General features: G+C 41.4%; 1 protein-coding gene across 2 annotated transcripts in view; it reads left to right on the plus strand.

Annotated features, from left to right (window-relative positions):
- adgrl3.1 (adhesion G protein-coupled receptor L3.1) overlaps positions 1 to 26,985 on the plus strand; it is a 138,600-nt gene that overhangs the window by 40,022 nt on the left and 71,593 nt on the right. For both annotated transcript variants that reach the window (XM_074687372.1, XM_074687381.1), the window contains exons 5-6: positions 1,062 to 1,275; positions 17,999 to 18,108. In XM_074687372.1, the coding sequence (XP_074543473.1) occupies positions 1,062 to 1,275; positions 17,999 to 18,108 (324 nt within the window). The remainder of the gene's footprint in view (positions 1 to 1,061; positions 1,276 to 17,998; positions 18,109 to 26,985) is intronic.

Genomic DNA, 26,985 nt, shown 5'->3' on the forward strand with positions numbered 1-26,985 from the left:
CTAAATTGCAAATAGCAGCTGATAACTGTCATACAGTACATCCAGTGGGATTTAAATTCCAGATTTAAAGTACCTAACATGCAACAAAAATTTTCAGATTTTATAACAATACTTTGTCTGCAAACTTAAAAAAAATCCCCTGACCACACTGATACAGAAAGAAAATCACACCTGCTACTGCTTTCTGTTTACATGACTTGGTCTCAGGCTTTTGCATTTTGCATGTTGGTGCTCCATCATCGTTTACTGGTAGACATGATGGAGCTGAGAAACACGCTCTGTATCACAAAATATGTGTGTAGTCATTGTACCTGCAGCAAGATAATTCATCACAGAAAGAAAGAAAGAAAGAAAGAAAGAAAGAAAGAAAGAAAGAAAGAAAGAAAGAAAGAAAGAAAGAAAGAAAGAAAGAGAGAAAGAAAGTAAGAAAGACAGCTCATACTCCACGCCTCTCTGCTGCTCCTTTTTGAAGATTGCTCTACAGCCCATAAGATTGCCAGACATTGACCTTATGGGATATCAAGACTCATTTCGACAAAATTAACTTGATTTCTGTTTAGTCTTGCAGATGTTTCATCATCCACGGGGGCTTGGTATTATTGGAATTAATGGCATGTTTCCTCGTTCAGCACAATAAGAGCGGAAGCATACATTGAATTTGCAACTTCTGTGCATAATTAGGCATTGCCATCTTTTAATAATCTTGCACAACTAAATGCTGGTTGAAGTTGCCAGGCAATTACTCTCTATCTAGAATGATGTCTAAAACTGCTCACTGCAAAACAGTAATTACCAAGTGGGTTCACTTGCAACAGTGGACATGGCCTTATGAAAAATCTTCTCTGATGCTATTGTTTTCTAATACTGTGGATAATTAGTCTATATGGCAAGATTACAAATGCAGATTCAGTCAAACACAATCTGTGCCTGTACAATCCAGGCCTCCGCTGCAAGAATTAAAAGGCCACCTCACAAGATGTCTGGTGTTCTAGACAGTTCGAGAGACAGTTGTCATTCATTGAAAAACAATCTTTGTACAAATGCTTTGTTTGTGTGTCCAGCCTACGGCCGTGCCCCCATCCCAATGGCAGTGGTGCGCAGGGAGCTGTCCTGTGAGTCTTACCCTATCGAGCTGCGCTGCCCAGGGACTGATGTCATCATGATTGAGAGCGCCAACTACGGCCGCACAGATGACAAGATCTGCGACTCAGACCCCGCCCAGATGGAAAACACACGGTGCTATCTGCCTGATGCATACAAGATCATGTCACTAAGGTCAGTATGAATACATCTCTCTGGATTGATTCGCAAAGCACCAACAGGGTACTGCAAAATCAGAAAATGAGTGAGAGTTTTAGCAACTGTGGGAACTCTGAGAATGATTTACTTCTTATAAGCTCAGAAAAAGGCATCAAAGAGATAACAGTTACAGTAGGAGTGCAGCTGTTTTTCTCCTTGGAGTGTGAGGTTTTACATTATTCACATGTTGACCCACTTAATAAAAATCTGACATCAAACCACATGAACAGCATCATAATACTGCAACATGCCTGACTGATGGCAGCCAAAAAAAATGAATTTGTTAAAAACTGGTGTAATCTGTGCACTCAACACCCCTCCCTGCTGTTATCACATTCAGAACATGCAGTACAATGTCTCACAATTGCAAAACCTTATCAGACAGGGGAAATTACTCGGGTAACACTTTCTCAGCTGGCCAGAGCGATGGCCTCCTCTACTCCGTTACAGCATGGCAAACCAAGCTACAAAAGCTTGTTCTAAACTAGCCTCAGTATCTCATCATGCTTTACTTTCTATTCGAAGAAAAAAACAAACCTGATGTGCTGGGGAATCAAGGTTTTCACACGTTCAGCGTCAAACATAATGGATGTGTGTTCTTTTTATTCAACTTGGTTAATTAGAGCTTTATAGAGCATGTTCACGTGATTTTAGGATTGTGGATTCAGGCATTTGTAATTGCAGTGTCAAATTACTGGTTGAATGTTTAACAGGAGAAAGAGCGCTGTTTAATTTAGTGCCTGAGTGTTGGAAGTATTTTGTTCTTGATGAACAATGTTAACACTTCAGTTGACAAAGATTTTTTTTTGTGTGTGAAGTCTCAGTGGTACAAGACACAATAAGACGGAGGAAGTTTTATGAGTAGTGTTTGGATGCATGGTCTTTATGCTTCTACTGGGGATGTGTGATGCAGGTACGATGATGAAAACTTACTGAAAATAATAGAAGAAACAAAAATAGCAACCAGGGGAAGGAAGACGCTGTGTAATGAGAACGTCGGGTATGAATAATTCATTAAAGTCACCATTAGTATCTCAGTTTTTCACATCACATGTTTCTGACTTTGAGTGTTTTTTCCCACTGTCCCATTATTCCCCCACTCATCTTGTGTTCATTTCACCCACTCTTCCTCTCTTTTTCTTCCCCCTCAGCCTCTCTATCAAACCACCTGTCCATGTCATGCCGCTCGGCTCTGATTGCGATTGCTTTGGCCTAGCTTGGGCTCTCCACTCACTCTGGCAGCTGCAGCTTGTGTGGCCACTCTCCTCCTACAGCCCTTGCCATCCATAATTTATACACACACACACACACACTCACACAAATGCGGATACACGCAGCATGTGCCACACACAGCATCCACTGCCCAGGGGCTACAGCAGACTTTAAGCTCCAATTAGCAGAGCCAGAGGCCAAACTTAATCTTAAACGATCCTCTGTGGAGGTGACTCAGACCAGAAACAACTGTTTATCACTTATATATCTGTGCATGTGTGTTTCAAAAACCAGTGAGTGAGCTTATGTGAGTATCAACGCACTCCATACTCTATTAATGCAGTTAGATATGCTCATACACACTGTGTGTTGTGTTTTTAAAGTGCACCCAAATGCACGCAGGGAATCTATTACTGTGTGCTCTTGCTCACATCTAATGTGCGTTTTTCTGCACTAATGTGTGTTGAAAGCTGGATTGGGGGTTTTGCACACTTCGCAGTGTGTGCTTTTGGCTCTTTCCCAGACTCACACAGCCGCTGTCTTCAGTCTGTTTCAGCTCGTCTAGTTTCCACTCTGTCACTCCCTCTATGTCTGTATCCTCTCTGGTTTTCAGGCCCAGCTCGACTGGCTGATAAAATCAAGAGCATGTTCCGCCTGCCCAGTGTTTCCTCAGTATCACATTCTCTCTTTGTTTTCCTCTCCACCACTCTCCAAGGCTAGGGAATGTGTGTGCGCGCATGTGTGTATGTGTGCGCACGCCCATACCACATAATTGGTCTTGATATCAAAGCCTCATATCTCCAGAGGGTCTCACAAGGCTTCTCAGGCAACCTAGAGAGGACCTGATATCGCTGCATTTCCCAGATTATCTCCCCATTGGGATACGCTGGGTTGAAGGGGAAACAAAGCCGTGGCCATGAAAGTTACGCTTAATCTGTTTTAGCGATATCCTGGCCCCAGTTCAATGACTCACTCCGTTTTATCGTGTTTTGAACTGAAATGCCTCTATTCCAAAATGGCTACCGAGCACTCTTTGTTTGAAGGTCTGCTGTAGCCTAGTTTCCTTTTGTCCTTTTTATTTAAAAATGTCCGTATGATTACAATCGTTGATGTTCCAACAGCTTACCCCAGTTGCAGAGTTGTCCTCCTCTCAAGCTCGATGTCATTGTATTTTTCAAAGCCCAGTCGGCTACAGACAGGGTGTGGTTGTGTTGAGTGTACATTAAAGTGTCACTGGGGAGAGTTATATGAGGACAACAGAAGCATTTGGGGCTCTGGGTTGTTCTGTTCTGCACAGACGAGAGGAGCTACAAGCCCAAATGGTGGAATGCCTGCAAGTTAGAGCGATCCATTGACATGAAAGTGACTTGATGGCTTCTACCGAGATGCTTCACAATGCACTCCTTGTCCCTCACCGATACTTGAGTGCTTCATGGACTGAGTACCTTTCAGCGCACTCTCTCCCTCATTCTCTCCCCCTCCATGCAGCACACATGCATTCTGCCACTTGAGGCTCCAAGTGTGGACGCCGAAGAATGTGTAGACATTTCACAAAAGCACACAAACTCTGTTTTGCTCTCCTCTGCCACAGCGACCATGTAAGAAAATTACTTCTGCACTTCAAACAGACTGGCCCCCCCCTGACACCTCTATACCACCTGTCCCACCTTGTCACCTTGCTTGCTCTTTCTCCTTCCTCAGTCTCTGTTGCTCTCCTCTGTTTCCTCCACCTTTCCTCCTGAAGACATCCCTCAGCGCAAAGTGAAACTGCTTTGATAAGAGAGACGAGGATAGAGAGTTATACCCCCCTCTCTCATGATTTCCCTCTCTTCTCTCTGGTGTGTTTTAATAAATGTTAAATAAGAATATGCTTCATCTAATATTCTTCTGACTGCCACTGTTTGATATCACTGTTTTTGTATCTCCATTTTCATTTTTTCCTCCCACCTCAAATTACTTCTCACCGTCACTTCTCACCCTCACTGTCACTTTTCCTCCTCCCTCACCTTCACTTTTAGTGTTATCAGTTATCACCCTTTCCTGTTTTTTCATTCGCTTTTCTTTTCCCTGCAGAGGGTAAAGGTGGCACCTAGAAAAAAGTGCAACAGTTGATGAGGTTCGCACATGTTAGCTTTACTTTCACAATATGTAAATATATCCATTGCTTAACAAATGTATCAGACTACCTGTCTTTAAACCAAGAAACCCATTGAGCATCATGAAGTGCTTTCATTCAGACGCTTTCTTTCTCAGTCAGTATGTTTACATGCACAGAGCAGCCCAACTAAGGTCGTAGTTTGATCGTAAAGTCACAGCTGGGGATCTCGTCAGTGTATACATGCAGAAAACAGAACAAGAACGTTTCACCTCGTTTCGAATGGTGGTGCCATGTTCTTTTTGATAAGCAAAGCTTGGCTTTTTGACTTCTTTGCAGTGGCTCTTTGTAGCTTTAAAAAACACATTGAAATAAAAAGATTTATCTTCCTCACAGAGGGTATTGATTATTAAAGACCGTGACACTAAATACAATCTTGCATTAACATTTTATTGAACTAAATATCCATCATATCTTGAAATAAAGCCTGCCACCAATAAACCTCACCTCCTGCAACATCAACAGCCCACCAACTTTCCATGCACCTGTGGCTAACCCCTAGTTTTAAACCCCTAGTGAGATAACTAAATCAACAAAGAGACAAACTTGGAAAAAAATACAGATTTTAATAGATTCATTTAACTGACAACATGCTGGCTTAATAAAAACATGCTTGATATGTGGCAAGACATTAGCAAACAACAAAAAAAGTAAAAGTTGAGCCATTTCATCAACATTTGTTATCAAATTTAGTTATTTGTTTAATTTTTTTTTTCTAGGAAAATTTTTGTTATTTTAAAAGTCATTCATTTTTTTGCAATTTTTTTTTTATTTTTGCAAATGTTTTAAATTTTATTTTTTTGAATTTTCTGGCAAATGTTTGAAATTTTAAAACTGAAGACAACTGAAGCAAAATTTTTGCTTTTTTTAAATTGCAAAATATTAATAGATTCATGCAATTTTTGCAGTTTCAGAAAATGTCTTCAATTTTTGCAATTGCATCACAAATAAAAAAAACTAAGACATAGCATGTACTCATCCATAAATTAGAAAAAAAAGATAAATCTTTGTTTAGAGAAGTGTTCACTACAATTTAACTATTTAATGAATTTTATCCACTTTTTTGTCTTCATTGTGAAGATGAAGCGTAGCAACCAAATTTGTCATGGTCATCTGCTACCTCTACCAGCTGAATTTGCTCACACTGAACGCTGAGGTGTACCGAGACCTGCCGAATACAACCACAGTCTGATAGCAACTACATTATCTAGGTGTCAATAGAGCTATGCTTGCTCCATTTTCAGTTCGGACTAAGCTGTTTACATGCTTCTTAAATATTTGATCTTTTGTCGACCAAGCTCATCGTCTGATTTCTCAAACTGCATGTAAATGTACTGAGCGAGTTCCCTGTGCCTTATAATTTTGAACAGGAGTGAGGAGTTTTAAAATGAATTCACCTTTTTATTCCCAAATTTGAGATAGCTCTCAAAATGTTCTGTTCAGGATTGAAAGTAAAAAAAAAAATCTGTCATGTATTCCTCCCTTTTTTGTGAAACACTACATTTGAGAATTTATATATAACAACACTGATTGTATTTGAGCACTAAAGGTATGATTTTCAGTGAATAGCTTGCACATACTGGCGGATTAACCGTTACAGAAGCATACAAATTATGTTGGTCTTTAGCAATAGATACTGTTTATTAAGGGCAGTGGTTGCAAACATCTTACACTGAGTGGTGGTCTAAATTTGTTAAGCACTGTGTTAGCCTAGTTTGACAAAATATGCAGGCTAAAGGCATAAAGACACAAAGGTCAGAATAACCACTGTAAACCCACATCTGCACCAGCCATAGCTGCACACACACATACACATACTCACACCAATAATCACACATGCATGCATTCAAGAACATTCTTCCCTGCTCATGTGAGCATGCTCAAACACTTTGTTATGCTCACAAGCACACATTCAGAGACACACTGAGCGAGTTTCTCATCCGTTCCCAAGCTTTGTCAACTTCTTCTGGCAGCCTGTCTCTTCAGAACCGGGCCTCAGCCTTCAAAGCACCAGGCTAGTGTGTTACTGTGCGCCCTCATTTCTGTGTGTGCATGTGTGAGCGTGTACAGTGTGGTACAGTATGGTTGTGTGCCTTTGTATGTGTGCACGTGTGCGCCAGCATGTTTGAACCATTCACGCAAGAGACTGAAAGAAAAGCCTGTGAAGTTCTTCTTCTTTGACTCTCTGAATTATGAAAAAGCACATGAATCATGGACTGCAATCTGGTGCTAGCCATGTGTAGAAGTCCAAGACTGTGTAACCAGTGAACTATGCCATACGGTCTGGCACCTTTTTTATTTTTTTTTTCCAGACATACCTGCACTTCATCTGTCTCATTCAGTTGAGTCTAATCAGTAAACACAGGAGGAGAGGAAGGAGGGAGTGAGGTGTAACGGATATAAATAAATAATCTAAGTGTTACATAAATCTTACATTTTTAGTCATTATTCCAGCTCTGTGACTCTAAGCACAAAAACAACATTATGTTCTAAATTCCAGTTTGGCACTGAGGCATTGACTACTGTGTGTGTGTGTTTGTGTGTGTAAGGCTTTGCAGAGGTGGACTCATGGATATTTATAACAATTATGTCTGGTTATTATAGCCATCCATCTTTTTTCTTTCTTTATCTGTTCACTTTCCTCTCTCCATTAAACCTTTCTGCTTCCCATTGAATCAGGTCTGGATATGTCCCACTTAATGTGTGTCTGTTGGTATGTGTAGGCGTGTGTGTATATGTGCGTCCGTATACATGTGTGTTTGTGCGCACTGCCATCCTCATAAGTCTCCACGGTTACAGGAGATGCCCTGAGGCACCCTGGGGGCCTAACTGTCACCCTTGCTCGGTGCGGTAATTAGGGCCCACACACACACACACACACACACACACACACACACACACACACACACACACACACTCACACACACGCACACACACACACGGATAGATAGCTTATACAACAAGGTATGTACAAAGATGGATGGATTTTGCCTCACTATCGGTCCTAAAACAGAATTTTGAATTTTGAGATCATATTAGTACCTTTGTATTCTCATTGAAAGATATCATTAAACTTAATTCTGAATCAAACGTTCCAGTGTCCAGCTTACATTCATCCTGACCGACAGCTGTGCTGCTCACCTAAAACCCAAACATGCCAGCATGTCAGAGTCTCCAGTGTCTGACCCTGTTCTCCTGTCGCCACAGCTCTGCTAACCTTAGTTATCATGCTTCACCAAGCACCTAAGCTACATGGCTGCATGATGATGGTTTCAGAATGGTCTAGACAGCTCACACTCCCTCTACGTCTTGAGTGCGCGCACACACACACACACACACACACACACACACACATATACAAAAACACACAAAGCCTGACACTTCCAGAGACAAGCATGTGAGTCAGTGCGTCAGACACAGAGTGACTTCCTGTCTGACTTCATGCTTTGACTTTGACATTGAAGCACAAAACCAAAGCAGGACAAAAAGAGCAGCCTTCCTCCCCCTCTCCACATGCACATACATGCATGCACACAATGGCGTGCCTTTTTTTTTCTTTTTCTTTTTTCTGTGCCATGAGGTGAGGCTGACTAAATCCCACAAGACAGTGTCTCGGTGTGGCGTGGCTCCGTCTTCTTGCCGGCGATGGTGTTTTACACGCTTCTCTGCGTTCCGCCAACCAGGAGCGACAGCCCAGCTGTCTGAAACGCTACTCGTCTTTTAGCTTTTAGGAGGATTTGGAGTTTGTGCTAGCAGGTGGTCTTGGATTAAACTGTGGAGAGAGAGGTGTCACATAGGGAAGTACACACAAATGCACACACGGATGTAAGCCGAGAGAAACACAGGGATGACAGCACAGGAATGTTGCTAGGTGGAATCAGGAGGAAGACTCCCTGAGTGTGTCCTGGAATTGGGCGACGTGGAAGTTGCTATGGCAACCAGGGGAAGAAGAGAGGGGAGGAGAGAAGAAATGGTGGAGCTTAAAACTGTACTTGGATGTAAGCCTGCTTGCAAAAAAGAGGACATAATGTGTTTGTGTGGCATCCTCATGAGCCGTTGTGTGTAAGATGAAAAATACAGCAGAGGAGAACTTTTCTCTGTGAAGCAGTTCCTCATCCTAAAAGCAGATGTCCTGTACTATTCAAATTTTATTAAAGCCTCAAAAGATCAATTTCAGGGAAAATTAAGCAGCTAAGTTAAGTTCTTGTCATAATTAGCCTTTCTGAACAATTTCTATGACATCTGAAATTTGATGTTAGATCTTGTGACATTCAGTAAAATTTTCAAATCAAATGGCATGGGCAATTGCTAAAGTGTTAGCAACATAGTACTCATCATCTGTGTAAACAGTTGATATCATTAGGTTTACAATGTCTACACGTGTGCCACAAGTTATATTTGAAAGTATGGCTCTGCTCTTGTGGTTTCCTGCCCTTCCATGTGCCTATGTAGAGTGCAAAGGCCAGAGGTGGGAAGAGCACACCGACCCTCTCTGTCACATGCTTATATTAACAGTAGGGATGGGTGAATACTGGTATGTGGTATCATGTTGATACCAGTTTTATTTCAAGGAATCAGTACTTGTGAAGACTGCTGATACCATAATCAAGGCAACAAAATCTTACGCCGAGTAAGTTCTCTCCACCGGTAGCTGGCGCTACATTGCTGCAGTTTGTCACTACAGCAAATGTGTGTCAGGTCTTTTTCAGACAACATGAGTGAACCAGGGAGAGTTAACAATTAAACTGTTTTATTTTTCACTTCAGTTTATATAGAAAATCACTAAAACTCTGAGAGTTGTTATTTTTAGTTTGCACTTTTGTTAATCTGTGAAAAACAAATATTAAGCTCAGAGAGATTTGTTTGTGTTTTATTTTGAGCTCAGTCGCAGAGTGATTGTGCTGCCTTTGTTAAGAATGATTTGTCACTGTTAATTGAAATTTTGTGGTATCAAAAGTTGGGATGTCCAGATCAGATCACATGGTTGGAAATCAGAGCTGATCACGTGGTTACAGACTCGATCGGAATCAGATATTATGTCTCGATCAGGTTTGGTTGTGTATATATAGATATATATAAATTTGTATTATTATTTTTTTTATCAAATCGGTAATAGTTTAAAACAAATGGGAAAAATAACATCTTAGTATTTCCTATGGCTGTGTGGTGGTACAGAGTCAGACCGTCTCAACCCCGCACAGAAATAAGGCAGGGCATGACATCACAACCGTGACACTATTGGTTGAATGCTGTAAAGTAGAGCAGAACATGGCAGTAGCTTTAAGCTGGTAGCCCGATGTATCAGAATAGTAGTATTGGATCGGAACTCTGTATCAGCAGATACTCAAAATCAAATGACTTGGACTCAGACTCAGGGGGGCAAAAATACCTGATCGGGACATCCCTAATCAGAAGTACTAGTGGTGTAGGTGAGTACCCAAGAGGGAGCACTCATACTGGTATTGGGCTGGAAATTGTCCTATCAAACATCGCTAATAAAAATTCAAGGAAGGTAGAGCAGCAGCACATCAGAGCAGTGTACACACCACTGACAATACGTGTCATTCAATCTGTCTTTATTTATATTGCACCAAATTACAACATGTGTTATCTCAAGAGTGTTATTTCCAACAGGTCAAGGCCTGCTCATGTTATATTATCAGCAAAGAGTCTTATCTTATCCTAACCCACCAGAAGTGGAGCACTTTGCAGCATTTATCAAGTTACACTTGTACTGGCAAGGGCAAACCCACTTTTAACAGGCAGAAACCTTGAGCAGAACCAGACTTATGTTAGACAGAAAGAGAGAAGTGAAGAGTAAATATGACACTGGAAAAATCCAACAACAATAAAAGAGGAGCGGGGGTGGATTGCAAAGTGGTTTTTGAGGAGAGCAGCAAGAGTAGGCGGGCCGAGGCACTTTAAATAGAACACCCATTTAGCTATTTGCCAACTGGACGCATAGGCTCAATATTTGAAATTCAGAATCTGCTTTTATACTTCCCCCTGATTAGAGCTGTTGACTCATTCAGTGCCTAGAGTACAGGTATGGCAGTGCGAGGTAAACACACAAAAGCTAAAGACAGGACAAGCATCATATACATGCTGGTGGTACACACATTTATTACATGTCGAAAAAGGAAGTTGACTTTCTCAGAAAGAATGGGAGAGAGTGACATCCTCCAGCCAAATATTAATAATGTAACACATCTCAAAGCTTTTTCCCAGTAGGAAAAACAACATTATTTTACCTGTGGCTTGTTTGACAGCCAGCTCGAGAGCTGACAGAAATGCATTCAGGGACCGCACAGGAGTGCGTCAGTGTTTGTGTGTACGTATATATGTGACGGTGTGTGTATGAGTATGGGAGACAGAGAGACAGATCTGTCACAGTCCATGGCAGACATATATAGAGACTCTCTCTCACACACACACACACACACTCAGACACACACAAACACCTGTCTTGTGCTCCTCTTCTTTCACCCCTGTCAATCACACACTCCAGCATCCATCTTCAATTACTTATTACACCTACTTCCTCTACATCCTTTCACAGTTTTTAGTCCTTTGCCTGGACATCTGTTCTTACCCCTCCTTTTCTTCATCTCCAAACAGTCCTATACTCTATATATGTGTGTGTAACTACATAAGGGAGCTAATAAAGCAGAAACAAGGCCAGTGCCAGCAGAATCTCATATGTGCTGTGTGTATAATGTATGTGTGTATTTGGAAAGGGGGGGAGAGGAGTGTGTTGCCGGCTTAACAGCTTTTTATCCTGTGGCGAGATACAGTAACTTCACTTTGTCTGCTGCTAAATGGGTTTCCTGAGCTCCCACAGGACATAAAGAGCCCCACAAAATCATCCCTACTTGCTTTCTTGTATTTTTACAAACTGTCTTTTAATTTTTGTTTTTCAACTGCTCAACTCCCTGTGCTTGTGTTTTTCCAGCATTGGGATTTTATTTGGATTCATGATCAAAATATGCTGTATCTTTCAAAATCTGTTTTCAGTCATCAGGAATATTTTTAATCTATTTTTTCCTTACATTTTTTTGTAAGAATAGTTTGATTTAGTTTTGAATCTAACCTAGTCATTAGCAAAAATGTATAAAATAGAGAAATATATCAGTGATCAGAATGAACAAATGGCTGAAGAAAGGTCAAATAAACATTCAGAACCTATTTTTCCTGAATGGGTCCTCGAGTCAAAAGCAGAAAAGACGTTTTTCTTCTCTGTTACCTCACAGTGGGGTGGAGGAGCTGAGAAAAATAAAAGGCTGACTTTTCACGCACCATTAGTCCATATTGCATGTTACAACAAAAAAAAAAAACTCTCAGAGGAACCTATATAGAAACGTTTTTAAACCATCATTGTGTTCCTGCTGTGAAAATAGATGTAAAGATGAAGCATGCACAAGTTCAAACTTTGTAAGCTTCAAAAATGTGAAATGAATTAAAAAGAACAGTTAAAGTAAAGTATAGGCTTCATTTAAAAGTCAGTGCTAATGTGTTTCAGCAGCACACTGTTGTAACACATAATTATAAGATTTTTATTTAGCCCTTCAAACCGTCAGCACAATAAAAGTACAAGTCTATTTAACAGCTTACTGCAAGAGACAGACATTACAACAATACAATTACAAGAAAATATACAGTTAAAAATAGCATAGGCTACTTTATTAGGTAGATTGGTTCAACTGATTGTCAACCCAAATATCTAATCAGCCAATCACATGGCAGGGTATCGGTTTATATTAAGGTCCTGTAATAAGCATAATTAAGACCTTTGTAAGTACTTAGAAGATGCTTATTAACATTATTATTTGTTTATAAGACTATATAACTGCGTAATAAGTGTTTGATAAGGGTTAGGCCCCACAGGTTAGGTTTAGGCATGGGGCCCTGAATGGTTAGGTTTAGGGAAGGGCTGGGGTAGGGCTCATGAGAGACAAAAGCAGAAGACAAAAAACAAAGAGGGTTAGGGTTAGGTTCCATATAGCTTATAGATAAAGTTTTCTTGTAGTAACTATTACAATGACCTTATTAAACACGTATTAAGCAGTCATATAGTCTTACAAACAAATAATGTCAATGAGCATCTTATAAGAAAGGTCTTATTAATGCTTATTACAGGACCATAATATAAAGCGTTACCCATGGCAGCAACTCAATGCATGTGATCATGTAGAGATGGACAAGACCACCTGAAGTTTTTACACACAACCACCTCTAGGGTTTACAGAGAAAGGACCAAAAAGGCCTTGTTGATGTCAGAGGTCAAAGGAGAATGGTGATGATAAAGAGACAGCAGTAAGTCAAATAACCACTTGATATAACCAAGGTATGCAAAAGACCATCTCTGAACACACACAACAATCCAATAGAGCACCTTTGGGATGTGTTGGAATGGGAGATTCTCATCATGGATGTGCAGCTGACAAATCTGCAGCAACTTCATGAAGCTAGTTTGTCAAAACAAGTCTGCTACTTGTGCCTTACATTCAAACTTTGAAAAGCATCCACACCTCTCCCTCAAGTTGGTTTGATCCAAAGACGCTGCAGGTGCATTAGATTCTCTCTGACTTCAGGTTACCCAGAGACGCACATATGTGGCTGTTTGATGTTTGTTGCCGAAAAGTTTATTTGAGTGTCGGCTCTGTGTTAAAGACGTGTCAACATGGTTGCCCTCATCATTACTAGTGTGTCTTCCCACTTTCCCCCACATTTTATTTGCAGCTCCTCTCTTGTGCCTAGCTGAGTGAGCCAGGTTGGATAAATAGCAACGCACCTCATTTCACTGTCAATAACAGGAATGGTGTTTGAAAGTTTCAAAAAGTAATTAATTAGAGTACCCGTTACTGGAAAAAGTAACGGTGTTAGTCACACTGTTAGTTCTAACGTTGTTATTACCAACACTGGCCATGAAGAAATAAGGCCGTTCTGAGGCAGTGGAGGCTGCTGGTCATTCAAGGAGGGGAAGCTCATTGTTTTCCAGCCTACATCATAAATTTGTTTATTTATTTAAACGTAATTTCTACCCTCCATTCCTTTTCAAGAAAATAATCTGTGACCCTCGTACCAGCCATGTGTTTTTTCCAGGGATTTTACCAGTGTTCTCTCAGTGCTCGTTGTTTTTGAGAAAGGTAAACTCGCTTGGGATCAGTAAAGCCTCCGGATCAGTCCAGAACAACTAAGAAGATGCTCTGGTGGAGGTTTATACTTCAAGATTGCTGACTGGCTCATTTCACTGTCAATCAAAAAGGGATTCGGCCTCAAACAGATCATCCAATCATCATGCAGAAGCCCAGCGTCCAGGCCAGCCTACTGTCTTATAGACCCCCAGAGACGCTAAGTGTCAGATGGGCAGGACAAAGCCCAGTGTTTATCCAATGACCGTCCAGTTTCCACAGTGGAACAACCCACTCTGCGCTTCCCCGCTGAAGTCAGAAGACGCTGAGCGTCCCACTATGTTAAAGCGCTGGGAGTCTGCGGGGGTGAATGAGAAGGAGGTCGAGCCAGACACCTGTGATAGGTAGCTGATTCTGAACAAAAGATGAAGGAATTCTAGCGCATATTTTGTCAATGAAATGTACACACAGCAGTACACATCACCACTTTTTTTGGAGAAATTTTAGGGGAAGCTGAGCTTCCCTTGCAGTCTTAAAGCAATCACCACTATTTTGAGGCCACCATGACATGAGCAGGGTGCACCCACCTATTCATAGACAAGTTGCAGCCCAGTAGTAAAAACACAACATATTTGAAGCAATCATGTGTGTAGCTACCGAAAGTATTGGAAAGATGCAGTGTATTTTTTATGTGCAGGGCTTTACATGAGCAGTGCAATAGGAACTCAGTTCTGAGATGTTATTCCAGCTCTCTAGAAGGTTAATCTGTCTGTTATTGGACTGGATATGCTGTAAATACTTGTGTCTGTTTGTGTGTTTGTGGGTTAGCGTGTGGGTTTGCGTGTTTACAGCCCTCAGACACAGTTTCAGAAAGTTTGCATGTGTTTAGGATGTTCACACGGTGCGACAGATGACTCAGACAGTGTTACGGAGCGGTTCGACTGTATTCAAATGTTGATTCCAGAGGACTGTGCTGAGGCTTTGTGCGTCACTCACTCTCAGACACCTCTTTCAACTCATGAGGATTAGTTCCCAGCTCTCACTTGCTCTGTAATTATATACTCCTTCCACACATCTGCAACGGGGCGCATAGACACATGGTGACAGAAACGCACACTTTTACTGCACACAAATATTGATTCCTTTCTGCATCTGCTGCACAGACACACGTGTGTGCTGTCACAAATGCACACATATACCTCACACACACACACGCACATGCACGCAAGCTCTCCATCAGCAAGCGTCAGCCTCATCAAATCATCAGTCAGTTATATTTGTATGAAGGAGAGAGACAGAGACGGAGTGAAGGGAGGTCTGCCAAACAAAGTGAAAAACATCAGAGACAATAACAACAGCAGCACCCGCTGCAGCATCGGAGCTCTCTCTCCCTGCCTGCCACAGCTCAGCTTTGTTAGTGAAGAGTTTGTTTGTGTGTGTGTGTATCTGAGCGTGTGTGTGTGTTGTGCGTTGCAGGGAAGAAAGCCAGCAGGCAAGGCGGTATCCAGGCCACTGCCTTGTTTTGATGTGGTCATGCTAATTAAAAAAAGGGAGCTTTTCTGCCAACATAGAGAAAAAGACACAGGGAAAATATGAACTGTACCGGTGTTAAATGCGGATAAAAAAGGACGAGGTTCCAAAGGTGTGTGGTGGGAGTACAGATATGCATTTCTTCATCCATATTCATCGTGCAGCGCAGGAGGAACATGAGTTGTGCATTTTTGCTGATGTTCTTCTGTTTTGCTCCCGTGCATGAACACATTTTCAGAGGCAGAATGAAAGTAAAGGAGAAAGAGAGGGGGGGAGAAAACAGCGTGGATGCTGGGGACATAGGGGAGTCTTTTTGGATCTGACTCAGACTACTGGCTCAGACAGAATGGTGACGTCAGCACACAGGCTCAAGGAAGGACGGAGGAGAGATGGAGGGAGAAGCAGAGGGAGGCTGGAGATGACACCCTGGGGGAGGCAGGGATGAGAAAGATATTAGGAAAGGAGAGAAAGAGAATATGCAAGGCCCTACCACACATATATCCCACATATTGAGAAACTGCAGCTAAGTGGGTTTTAGGCAGATAAACAGACAGGAGAAAAAAAAACAGGCTGGCAGAATGAGGGACAAAGAAGAGGGAACGCAGAGGAATAATTCCTTGGTGGGAAGGATGGAGACAAAGGCTGAGGAAAGAAATTAGTTTATTATCTGGGCTTAGGGAGTGTGGGGAGAAGGAAAAGAAAGGTAGTGCAGACAAAAATAGGCAGAGAGAGGGGGAAAGCACATGAGAGATTATGTCAAATCTTTACTCTATACCCTCTGTTTAAACCAGCAGTCAATAACCTTCAGTTCTTTATGACTGAGGCGTGAAAGTCCCCAGGATTCAGGCATTTCTGCTGTATCATAAAGTAGAAATGGACACACACATACACACACCCCCACACACACACATTCCCCTCAGCTAGAGCACAACTTACATTTTCTCCTTCTGATTCTTTTCGAACACATTTGCATCTTCCTCCTGCCCTGTCTGCTCCCTGCACCAGGGCTTTTTTTGTGTGTTTTAATATATTATGTTTTAGTTACTTATTCATTTTGTTAGCTTTTTGCGATGACTATTTGATGTCATGTGCTTTCACTGCCCAGCTCACAAGCATCATCTTTTGTCACTTGGGTTTTTTTCACAAGCTTTCTCTTGTGGGATTTGCCATTTCTTGGTGTTAACAGGTTTGCGTGTGGAAATAATTAATACTTTTGCTTGGTTTTGAGTAAGACTTGTCTTCATCATCTTGTCTGCTGTGCTGGGAAATAACTAGATGGGACTTCTTTCTTGTAATTTTGCAGGGTCATTAAATGGTGGTTAGGGGCTCTGATTCAGCACCGTGGGCCAGCCAGTGGCATTCAATGGTGGGTGTTGTGAGCAAAGTTGCGGCCTGTGTCAGTTTGTGTCCCCCCAAGTCCATGACTTGCACTGATGACAGGTGACCGATGATGAAAGCACCGGGGCAAGAAATTAAAAAGCACAGAGGCGAGAAAAAAGAAGGGAGGGAGGGAGGAGAGAAGACTGGTGGGTATTGTTATTAGAATATGACAGACATTGCCCCACATAAGAGCTTTAAAGACCTCACTTGACCATGCATAGATGCGTTGGTCAGCGACAGACACCGATATAGGTCACAGGAAGTGGAACTTGTTGCCCGTGTTAGTACTCTGTGTCTTATGTGAATATTAAACAAAAAAATTAAATTAGCTCTCATGCATATTTCATTATGCAAATTGTTGAATGAAACTGTAAGAGAAAGGCTAGAGGGGTTTGCCGTGCTCATTAAAAATATCTCAGTGGGAGAATCTGAAGTTTTAATGTAAATGTCACCTGTTTGACAGGTGCGCAGAGAGGGAGAAGGGGAGCGACAGAGCAGTTGTACTAATTGAAAGAAAATATTCAGATTAGAGGAGAGATAGATCCTCAGCCCTTGTTCTTCTTTGTGTTCTTTGTATCTCCAAAGCACATTTCTCATTCACCTCATTCAGATAATGTATTCAAACCGAGACAAAGTGGCACGGCACTTCTCATGGGGTCGCATTCTGTGTTATTACATGCATCTATCATGAAAGTATATGCAGTCAACCCTTTCAAAGCATTATTTATTAGATAAATGATATAAACATGTGTTTTATTACATCTTTAAACCTACATGCCTACGCACCACCCAGCACTGTCACATAGAGTGCTGACTGCACATGACCTGTGTTAATAAGAGTGAGAATTACTTACTTTTTGTGTGTCAGAAGAGTGGGCCCCTGTGGTAATTAAGATTAATTATATGTAATCTGGGACAAAATACTCTGAAAGCCAAAGGTTTTCTGCTGCACACACACACACAAACACATGTAGTGTTTTTTCCACACCATCCCAGTTGTAAACCACCTGGTATACAAGGTCCAACAGTTCCATTAGTGTAATACTCTCCCCAGGTCAACCACCATTCGCATATTGTCTGCTCTTTTGTCAATCCCAAGGGTCTTTGCGTTCAGATGAATCTCAAGTGTCAAGTTGAATACAGCAAACCCTATGAGTGGATAGTACATCTCATTGTATTTCACATTCACACTCTTCATGTCACAGTCTTCGTGCTGTGACCTTCAAATACGCATGTGTGGATTATTCAGTGAATGGATGTTTGGCTGACAGCCTGTGTCTTTCCTGCGCAGATGCAACAACCGTACCCAGTGTGCAGTGGTGGCTGGACCTGATGTCTTCCCTGACCCCTGTCCTGGGACATACAAATACCTGGAGGTTCAATATGAGTGTGTCCCCTACAGTAAGTACCTTTTGAAAAAGAAATTCCACACATTTTATATGAGGTTGATATTAGCAGTGATAGAAAGGGTTATCTTTTTCTACTGGTGCCTGGCTGTAATACAGTAATCCCACCAGAAGGTGGTTGAAGCACATCCTAAAGCTGTGAGCCTACAGGAGAAAAAGAACGGGGACAACATGAAAAACTTTTTGCTACAGTCCCTGGGAGTGCCCACTGATTTCTGTGAAATCCTGAGTAAAGTTTGCCATCCTATGTATCGTGCCAGTTCAGCTTGCAGTGTTTCTCACAATGCACAGCTCCTAATGTTGTTAATCTTCTTTCTCTATGTGTTGATGGTGGCTCTCAGTTTTAGGCTTAGTACTGCCATCTATTGGGATGAGTTAGTATTACAACTACGAAACAGCAACACTATTGACTTACGTCGCACTTTTTTCTGTAACGACTAATCAAACACGTTACTTTTTCCAAACCAGTAATCAGATTAAAGTTACATATCCAAGGCACTGTCTGTTACACTTTTTCCATTTTTCTTAGAAAAAAAAATATCTTTTTTTTTTTTTTTTACCTTGGAAGTGACGGGAGTTGCGTATTCGACAAGTCACGTTTTCAGCATAAACAACTCACATGCAGCCAGCTACATGTAAACACAGCAATGGAATTGGAGAGAGATGCGCATTTAAATTTGTGTAAGCTAAAGATGATAGTATTAAGGTTTGTTGAACACCCTGTGCTGCCAGTTTGCTTGAGAGAACTCCCTCTATTCTATGAGCTGAACCCTCCATGAAGCACAAACCCATCATTAAAATGACCAGAGCAACATAACGTAGCCCACAACGAGACACCCAGTGGCAAGCAGGGGCGTGCCTTGACTTTTTAGATTGGGGTGCCCTGAGCAGGGTACTGAGGATTATGCAAGCTCTCTAACTCTTTAATACCATTTATTTTTGCTCATTTGTACTGCAACTACAGGTTCAACAGGCTACAGCTTTAACAAAAATGAGACTGATAAAATCCAAAGCATTTTAAAAAATAATTTAAATCTAAAATTTAACTGGACAGTTCTGTTGTGCACCAAAATAGTGCTGTAAATGCTTTCTTTAGTTGTATTTTGAAATTCAAAATTTATTTTAAAAAATAATATTTTTATTTTTGATATTTTTAATATTTCATAATTAAACAAATTGATATTTTTTACCATATAAACACAAACTAGTACCGAAAGTTGGTACCATTGAGTACCAGTACCAATTGCCAGGTACCGGGCATCAGTATTGTATCGTTTTAATTGTGAAATATACCCATCCTTACTCTGCATATTTCTTTAAAACAAAACATGTAGACTTGTTATTTTTATTTATTGTAATAGTAATCACAGTTTTGCCAAACCATGCAGCTGAATATGTTGTTGGCGTCGCTGAATGTATCTATTTAAGTAACTTGTAACTAAATTAGTTACTTTTTTAAATTAAGAAATCAGTGAAGTATCTAAGTTACTTTCTAAAGGAGTAATCAGTAATCAGATTACTTTTTCAAGGTAGCTGTGGCAACACTGTTTCTGACAGTTGTAGCCCTGAAAGAGGTGATAACTATCTCACAGGTAATTGTTCACTTCTGCAAAATAGATAAACCAGTTATTGACTTTTTCAAACTTTATGTGGATTCTACACATGTTGTTTAAGTCTGTACGTAAATCATATTACAACCCTGTGCAATACTAGCCACTGAATTATATTGGAATACATCAAAGCAAAAGAAAAAATAGTGCCATAAAGGCGTTGAATGGTATTGAGGCTTGAAATGAAAATACTTTGTCTTATCCCCAGTAGATATATCTGATTGTGGAAAATGTGGTTTGGAACAAATTTGGTGCTATACTTCCTGTGAGAGACTTTCAGTTTGAGTTGAACGTGGACTGTTTTTGTCCTCATTGTGCTTTCTCTTAACAGCCAAACAGTTCACTCACCATGAATCTTTGCTGTTAAAGCGTGTTTTTACACACTTTTCTGACACTCTCTCAGCAGAAGTTATAAGCATTTAAGTACAGTTAAATACAGCTTGATTTAATTATTCAGAAAAGTTCTGGCACTGATGACCCCATGTGCTTTTGTCTTATCTGTATTCAATGTGAAGTTTTAGTTACGTATTAGATTTATTGTATTGTGTCCCATGATTAAATTGTGAAGAGCCTGTTTCATGCTGACGTTTTAAAGACACAGCACTTTGAATGACATCGTTCATCGCTGGGAAAGTCCGTGGGAGGAAGCACAAGAAAAAGGGTTGGGACAGGCTCCAGCAATGACAGATGGTGATATGACCTTTGACAATGTGATAACAGACTTGAGAGGTTGTATTCACTGGGGTACAACATTCATGAGACACAAGCACAAAATATCTCAACAACAAGGAAATGTTTTTTTAACAGTATAGTTTCTCACCCAAATCTGGGTTACAGCTCAGTGCACAATAAATATTTAACGTTTCAGGGCTGTGACTTAGTGGATTTAGAAGAACTTAATCGTCCTTAATGTTTATGTCACTCTACATTCAAGCTGACAGGGTTTGTGGGCCGCAGCTTCTTTTCTGTTTCATCGTTGTGAAGTGATTTTTCAAGTCCTGACTCTTTTGGCAGTTACCCCTCTCTCACAAGAGGCTTTAGAATCTAACAAGAAGTGATGTTTCTGAGGGTCACTCTCCTGACCACAAGACTGCCAAATGAGAGAAAGTCACTCGGTAAAGTAAAAAGAGAAAAAAATCTTTGTGTAAATATTTTAACACATTTAAGATATAATGAGAGAGGATACTTGTCTCGTATTGTGAAAAAACACTATCTTCAGTGCAGGAGACCTCATGCACCTCTTTCTTGGCAGATTAAATTTTTGTTTTATAAATAAAAGTTGAACTGAACACTTACTACTCCATCGTACATGACCTTGATACTTGGTCTTTTTTGTAAAGATCACACAAAACGTGGATTCACAAAGCAGCGTGGGTGTTGGGAAATAAAAACATGTCCATTTTTGTCCACATGATGTGCTGAACAACTTATTGTTGCCATCACAAATATCTCTGCAGCACAAAAACAGGAAATGAATTGGAATGGAGCAAAAATGTTGTTTGCTTTTTGTTGTTAAACGTCAAAGAAATCCATCTTCAAACGTCGATTAAGTTCTGTCGGTAAATTTTATTGCTGCCAAAAACAATTCAATCAACAATGAAATATTGGAGTGAGACTTTCATGTTTTGAAAGGATTTTAAGAAAGATTTTGTTTAAAGAAATATGCCCAACTGTTTGAAGGTAAATTGTGTATTGGGGAAAGTTTTAAGCTTGAATATTGAACACTTTTTTTTTTTTTTTGCTGTCTCTGTTCTTTATTGTTGAAGGATTAAACCCCATGTCAGCAAAGATGAAATTTAAAGTTTTCCTGCTTCTTAAAACGACATGTCCTCCTTGAGTGAGACCGATAACAAAGATACTCATTCAGACCTTTTGTCTGAGAGTTCAGCCCTGGCACCGCGGTCCATACAGGCGGCCAAGGTGATCTCTCACACTGAAGCATTCAATTATGTCTGGCTAAACAGCTCTTGCCTGGCGTCTAGAATGACCAGCAGATTAAATAATAGGACTATCAGAGCCCTCTCTGGAGCAGATGGAAACACAACCTGATACCTGCTTAATGCCCCACCGAGTGCGCGTGCACACACAAAAACACCGCACACTTGCATACTTAAAAACCTGGTGTGTGTGCATAGGTGTGTGTTTTCACTCTTGCCTCATCCATTCATTTGAAACTTGTCTGTATGTTCTGCCCTAATTGATGTTTTAGCTTGAAAATACAACGCTTGGTTTGCGCAGATGAATCACGGTGAAACACAGCGGTTTAGGAACAGCTGTAGGGAGATGAGTCGCATTCTGATCTGATAAACAATTGGTTGGCTGGGGTAACGTTCCAGTCCCCCCCTCCTCTTCCCCCTCCTCCTCCCACGGCAAAAAATAGACAGCATCTGAAACCAAAGTCATCAGAGAGCTCAGCTAACAGAGGGAGGGACACAGAGGGAGCGATAGCAAGGAGAGACAGAGAGAGATGGAAAGAAAGACAGGGATAGAGGTAGAGAGCCTCTGACAGTACATTAGCAGCTTCCGTGTACTGACTAAGTGTTCAGGCTGGATCAGGTAGCGCTGTGATACACTACCTGGCTCCTGTGGGTGTTTGGCCAAGAGAAATGTCGCACAATGTATCAAATAAAAGTGTTAATAAAGCTGGACGAGGATACCATGAATCCATATTTTTCCATATCACCTCTGGGAATACCTTTACTTTTACGCCCTCTTATGGCATCCATCAGGTATTCCTTTAAATTCAAAAATACATGAGTCACAGAATAAGTTACTGTTGTTTGTCGATGTTCAGACCCGCAATCCAGATGGCTGTGATCAAGCTGGCGTGCTTTAACACAGCAAATCAATGCTGTCAGCTGCATTCCTCTGAAAGATACATTTTGTAAGACATTAAGTGTTGATATATCTTCAAAATGTTTTCATAAATCAGGGCGGATCAATAATGGAGGCTTGTTTTCTGAAATATATGACAGTGTACTCAAAGTGTCGTATTCCTGAAACACTCACAAGCTACAACTTTAACAAATCATCTCATTTACATTTGGCTTTAGTGCTGTAAATGGCTGTAACATCGAGGGACCACAATAACTCAAGTAGTCGTCCCTGGACATTGAGTGCATTGGTAGCGGTTGTTGAGTGTAGCCACCTGACCTGGAGCCATCACCTCTGCTAATCAGAACCTGATCGCACTGAGGGAAAATAAGCAGAGCTCTTCCTTTCATAAGTCTAGCTGTTATGTTTCCCCACCACATAGATATTGTAAACAAATCGCAAAGTGGGTTGTAAAACAGGTAATTAAATTATGTATGCTTGAGTTTTCAGGGAAATGTTGCCCCACCACCTCCCTTCTCGTTTTTTTTTTTCTTGAGGATTTTTGGCTTGCGATACCTTCACAGCTCTTCATCTCTCCTCCCTGCACTGCAGGTTTCTGGCTGTTTTCCAGAGCTAAAAATCAAGTGTTCGCTCCCCCTTTCTCTCGCCTTCCCTCTCACTCTCTGGCTCTCTCTGTGATATGCGAGTGTGGCAGTCATGTGCCAAACTAGCCGGCTAGCTTTGGCGGTAATTAGCCACCTGTGTATTCTTGCTCATTGCACTGCAGGCAGACTATAAATATCCATACATTAGAACAGGACGGTATAAAGTAATCCATCCCTGACAGCTCTTATACACCGATACATTTAATCTCTAAAAATCTGCTCTCTTGCAGCAAAAGATACAAGATTATCTGCATTGTGGCCATCCATTAAACGCAGCTGAATTATGTCCTATCTGCTTCCTCATCTTGGTGCAGTAGGTGCAGGCTCTCATACTGCTGGTATGAACTAATTATCCCACTACCACATTTAGTGTATTCATCAGAAAAGCAGTGATATGTTATGCAATACCCATGTAGTCTATTTTAGACAAAGAACTTGGCTCAGTTGGAAAGCTAATTAAAAGATAAAATCACCTTCTTGTTTGTCCAATTAAAGACTTCTGTCAGATTGGACCCTTGGAATAACTTCATCATGATAACATGAGGAGCAGCACAAGTATGTGTGTGTTGCCGTGGAGACTCTCAGCTAGGATCATGTCCTTGTGTGTTTGTGTATCTCTCCGTATGTGCGCGCACTCATCGCTGTATATGTGCGCTTGTGTGTGCACATATGCAGACGATTTTTTATGCGTCTCCCAGAGAGAAGGAGGGAGCGAGGAGAAGATGGAAGCGAACCAACGGGACAGAAGGACGGAGACGGAGGGAGAGAGCGACAGCTGAAGTGGAGATAGAGAGAAATAGGTTAGACGAGGCCGGCAGACGAGGAACAGAGAGAATGAATTAACTGATAAAAAGACACAGCATGAGGAGGTGGTCGGAAGAAGTGGTGGAAATACATGCGAACGAGGAGAAAAGCACAGTGGTAGAAAGAGGCAGGTAGGGACGACAGGATTTGGAGGAAGAATAAAATAACGGAGGGTAAGAAGTTAACGCCTGTGTCCATAAATGACCTTGAGCTTTAGCCGGCTGAGCTGATTGGAGATCAGAGATAATGGCGGTAAGGCTGCTGTCGCCACTCGTCTGCAACAGCACGTACGGGAGCGTGCCCAAACCTTTCCTATACACACACACACACACACTCACTTATAAGCACACACACACTGAATTTCCTCCTAGACGAATACCTCCTTAATAAAGCATATGCTTTCAATAAAAATGCTAATTATCTTTACACTGCAGCAGTCAGGTTAACACTGCGTCTGTATGAGAAATAGAAATGGAAAGAGAGAGGAATAAAGAGTCAGAGCTGCTCATGTGATTAAAGAAATTTGGAGGAATTGAGAAGATCCTAGCGCAGATATTAATGAATATTTAAATGATTTTTAATGAATGTGAAACCAGACAGGCGACACATTTTCACAACAGAGCATTTCTCAGGGTGTTTTTGTTCTGCTATTGTTTTCTAATATTCACTCGAAACCTCACTCGGAAAAAACGAGAGTGCCTCATTTTTTTTTAGCTGCTCAACTAACTATCCAGTGGTGCAGTCTTAAGTGCTTTTGTAAATGATCAGTCAAAGATACACAACAGATAAAATCACCGGCACCTCTGCAGGATTCAATTACGAGAAACACTGAGAGGAGACGCTTTCTTGTTGACGTTTTTCATGGCAACAAGGACATTTTCTGGCAACTTGTCACAGTCCATATTTTACCTCCTCTTCTGCTTATAGCCACCCTCTGTGCTGAACTAGCAGTAGCTCAAAAAGACTTCTCATCTATTTCATCATCTTGCACGCTCGAGCTAACCTTGGGAAGACCTTTGAACAAAAATCTAACCGACCCACTCCGGCGAATCCTGAAAGATGAATGACTGTGATTTGAGAAGAGCTTTCTTTCCTTACCCTCGTCATGGAGAATAAAAATAGAGATGCCTCGAAAAAGTATTGCAATGAGGTCACCGACGAAGGCATCTGCTAATCTAGTGAAACAACGAGCAGCAACACAAATTGAATGACATTTGTTTGACATTTTGTGTGCCATTCGGTGCACTTGTTGCCGCTACACTTTTTCATTTTAAATCTATTAGCTGCTGGCAACCTTGAACTCGGCGCGCTTTTCCTTTGTGTCTGGGAGGTTCTGTAATACGCTCAGGCGGTGTGAAGTCCTTGCTGTTCGGTGTCATTAATCCTCGTCTCCTCAACCACAATGTGTCTCTTTGTATTGTTTAAACGTGTGAGTGCCAGTATGTGTGTGTGCTACATCAATATCAGTCGTTCCATCAAGCACACCGCCCCGCTGCACAGACACACTATCTGCTTTCTTTTCCCAGCTTTTCTCACAAGGGATCTGCTTCTTTCCTTGTGGTGAACCATTTTATATCTTCAGCATACACACTCACACTCTTACACACATGCATGTACACACTTGTTTTAGGTTTAACACGATCTCCTTCCAGAGATTGCTTATTTATCGGGAGTTGTGCTAAGCCGCACTAGTTACCATGCATTTTTCATGAGTAGAGGATTTAATGGTTGCCCGTGTTAGTGTGTGTGTATGCGTGTACTTGTTTGTGTGTGTACATCTGTGTCATATGTTTGTATACATCTCAGCTTCTGATGAGTTTTCGCTGTAGTGTGTTGGGGAATTTATGCATGGACTGTGCAATATGGTGTACACTCAGGCTATATATATGAACATGTGGTACCCGGAAGTCACTCCAAATGTTTTTCCCTCAAGTGTCAGTCTCTCTTCTTTCCTTTCCTCTCCTCTTAGCTTCTCTCCTTTCCTCTCCTCTCCTCTCAGCTCCTTTACTCTCCTTCCTTTCTTCCCTATCATCCTCTTCTGTCCTCCTTCCTGCCCTTTTCTCTTCTACAGTCTCCTATCCTTCTCCTCTTCTTCCTCTTCCTTCCTCTTCTCTTTTCTTTCTGTGTCATTTCAGCCCTTCTTCTTTCCTGTCTTCTTCTCCCTCCTCTTCTTTTTTGTCCTCCCCTCTTCTGTTCTTTAGTCTCATCTTCTCTCCTCTCCTTGTTCCTCTTCTCAAGGGACCAGTTCCATTCAGGAGGTCTCTAACGGCCTCAAAAGACACAAGGGCACCGCCTGCAGGATTAGGTTTCTGCCGTGTTCACATTCCACACAGTCCCTCTGGGAACACGCTGGAATGGAATTCATATGTTTAAGAGCCTCCGAGCAAGTGTGCGCATTTCATCGTGGGGCAACATGTACCACCTACTGTCGCAAGCTCTGTGGATAAAGCTTTGAATATAATAGACAGGGAATTGGTGTTAGGGTTGAGGCAAACCTAGTGGATTCAGCGCGCTCCCACCTCCACACAGATGATTGCGCTCTCATACACAGAGTCACACAGAGTAGGTGACACACAAAGCATTTTCTGCTCCCCTACTTTGCTTCAGAAAGCATGTTAATGTGCTGCTTTTGACTGGCCCAGTGAAATGCAATCCTAGTAATGAAATCAATTTTCTCTTTTTCGATCACATGTTGCTGTTGGCACATACAACAGTTTATTATCTCAGGTCAGATTGTGTCACTGTGTTTTATAGGGATAAGGACCATAATAGGGTTTTCCATGTCTTGGCTTTGTGTGTTTGCTCACCCTCCTCCTCTCTCAGTGTCTGCTTGGCTGTTCCCTCCGTGTGTGTGTATGACATATGTGAGATGCATTACTGTCAGATAGCCTCCCCTTTGCAGCGTAGTCTCCACAGACGCTTACGTAATGCTATTACCAATCACACATAGAGAGCATCCTGGCGCTCTCACAAGGTTAG

This window comes from Halichoeres trimaculatus, unplaced genomic scaffold (assembly GCF_033239565.1).
Source record: "Halichoeres trimaculatus isolate MK-OKI-2021-1 unplaced genomic scaffold, fHalTri1.1 fHalTri1_scaffold_2, whole genome shotgun sequence".
In the NCBI taxonomy this organism is placed as follows: Eukaryota; Metazoa; Chordata; class Actinopteri; order Labriformes; family Labridae; genus Halichoeres; species Halichoeres trimaculatus.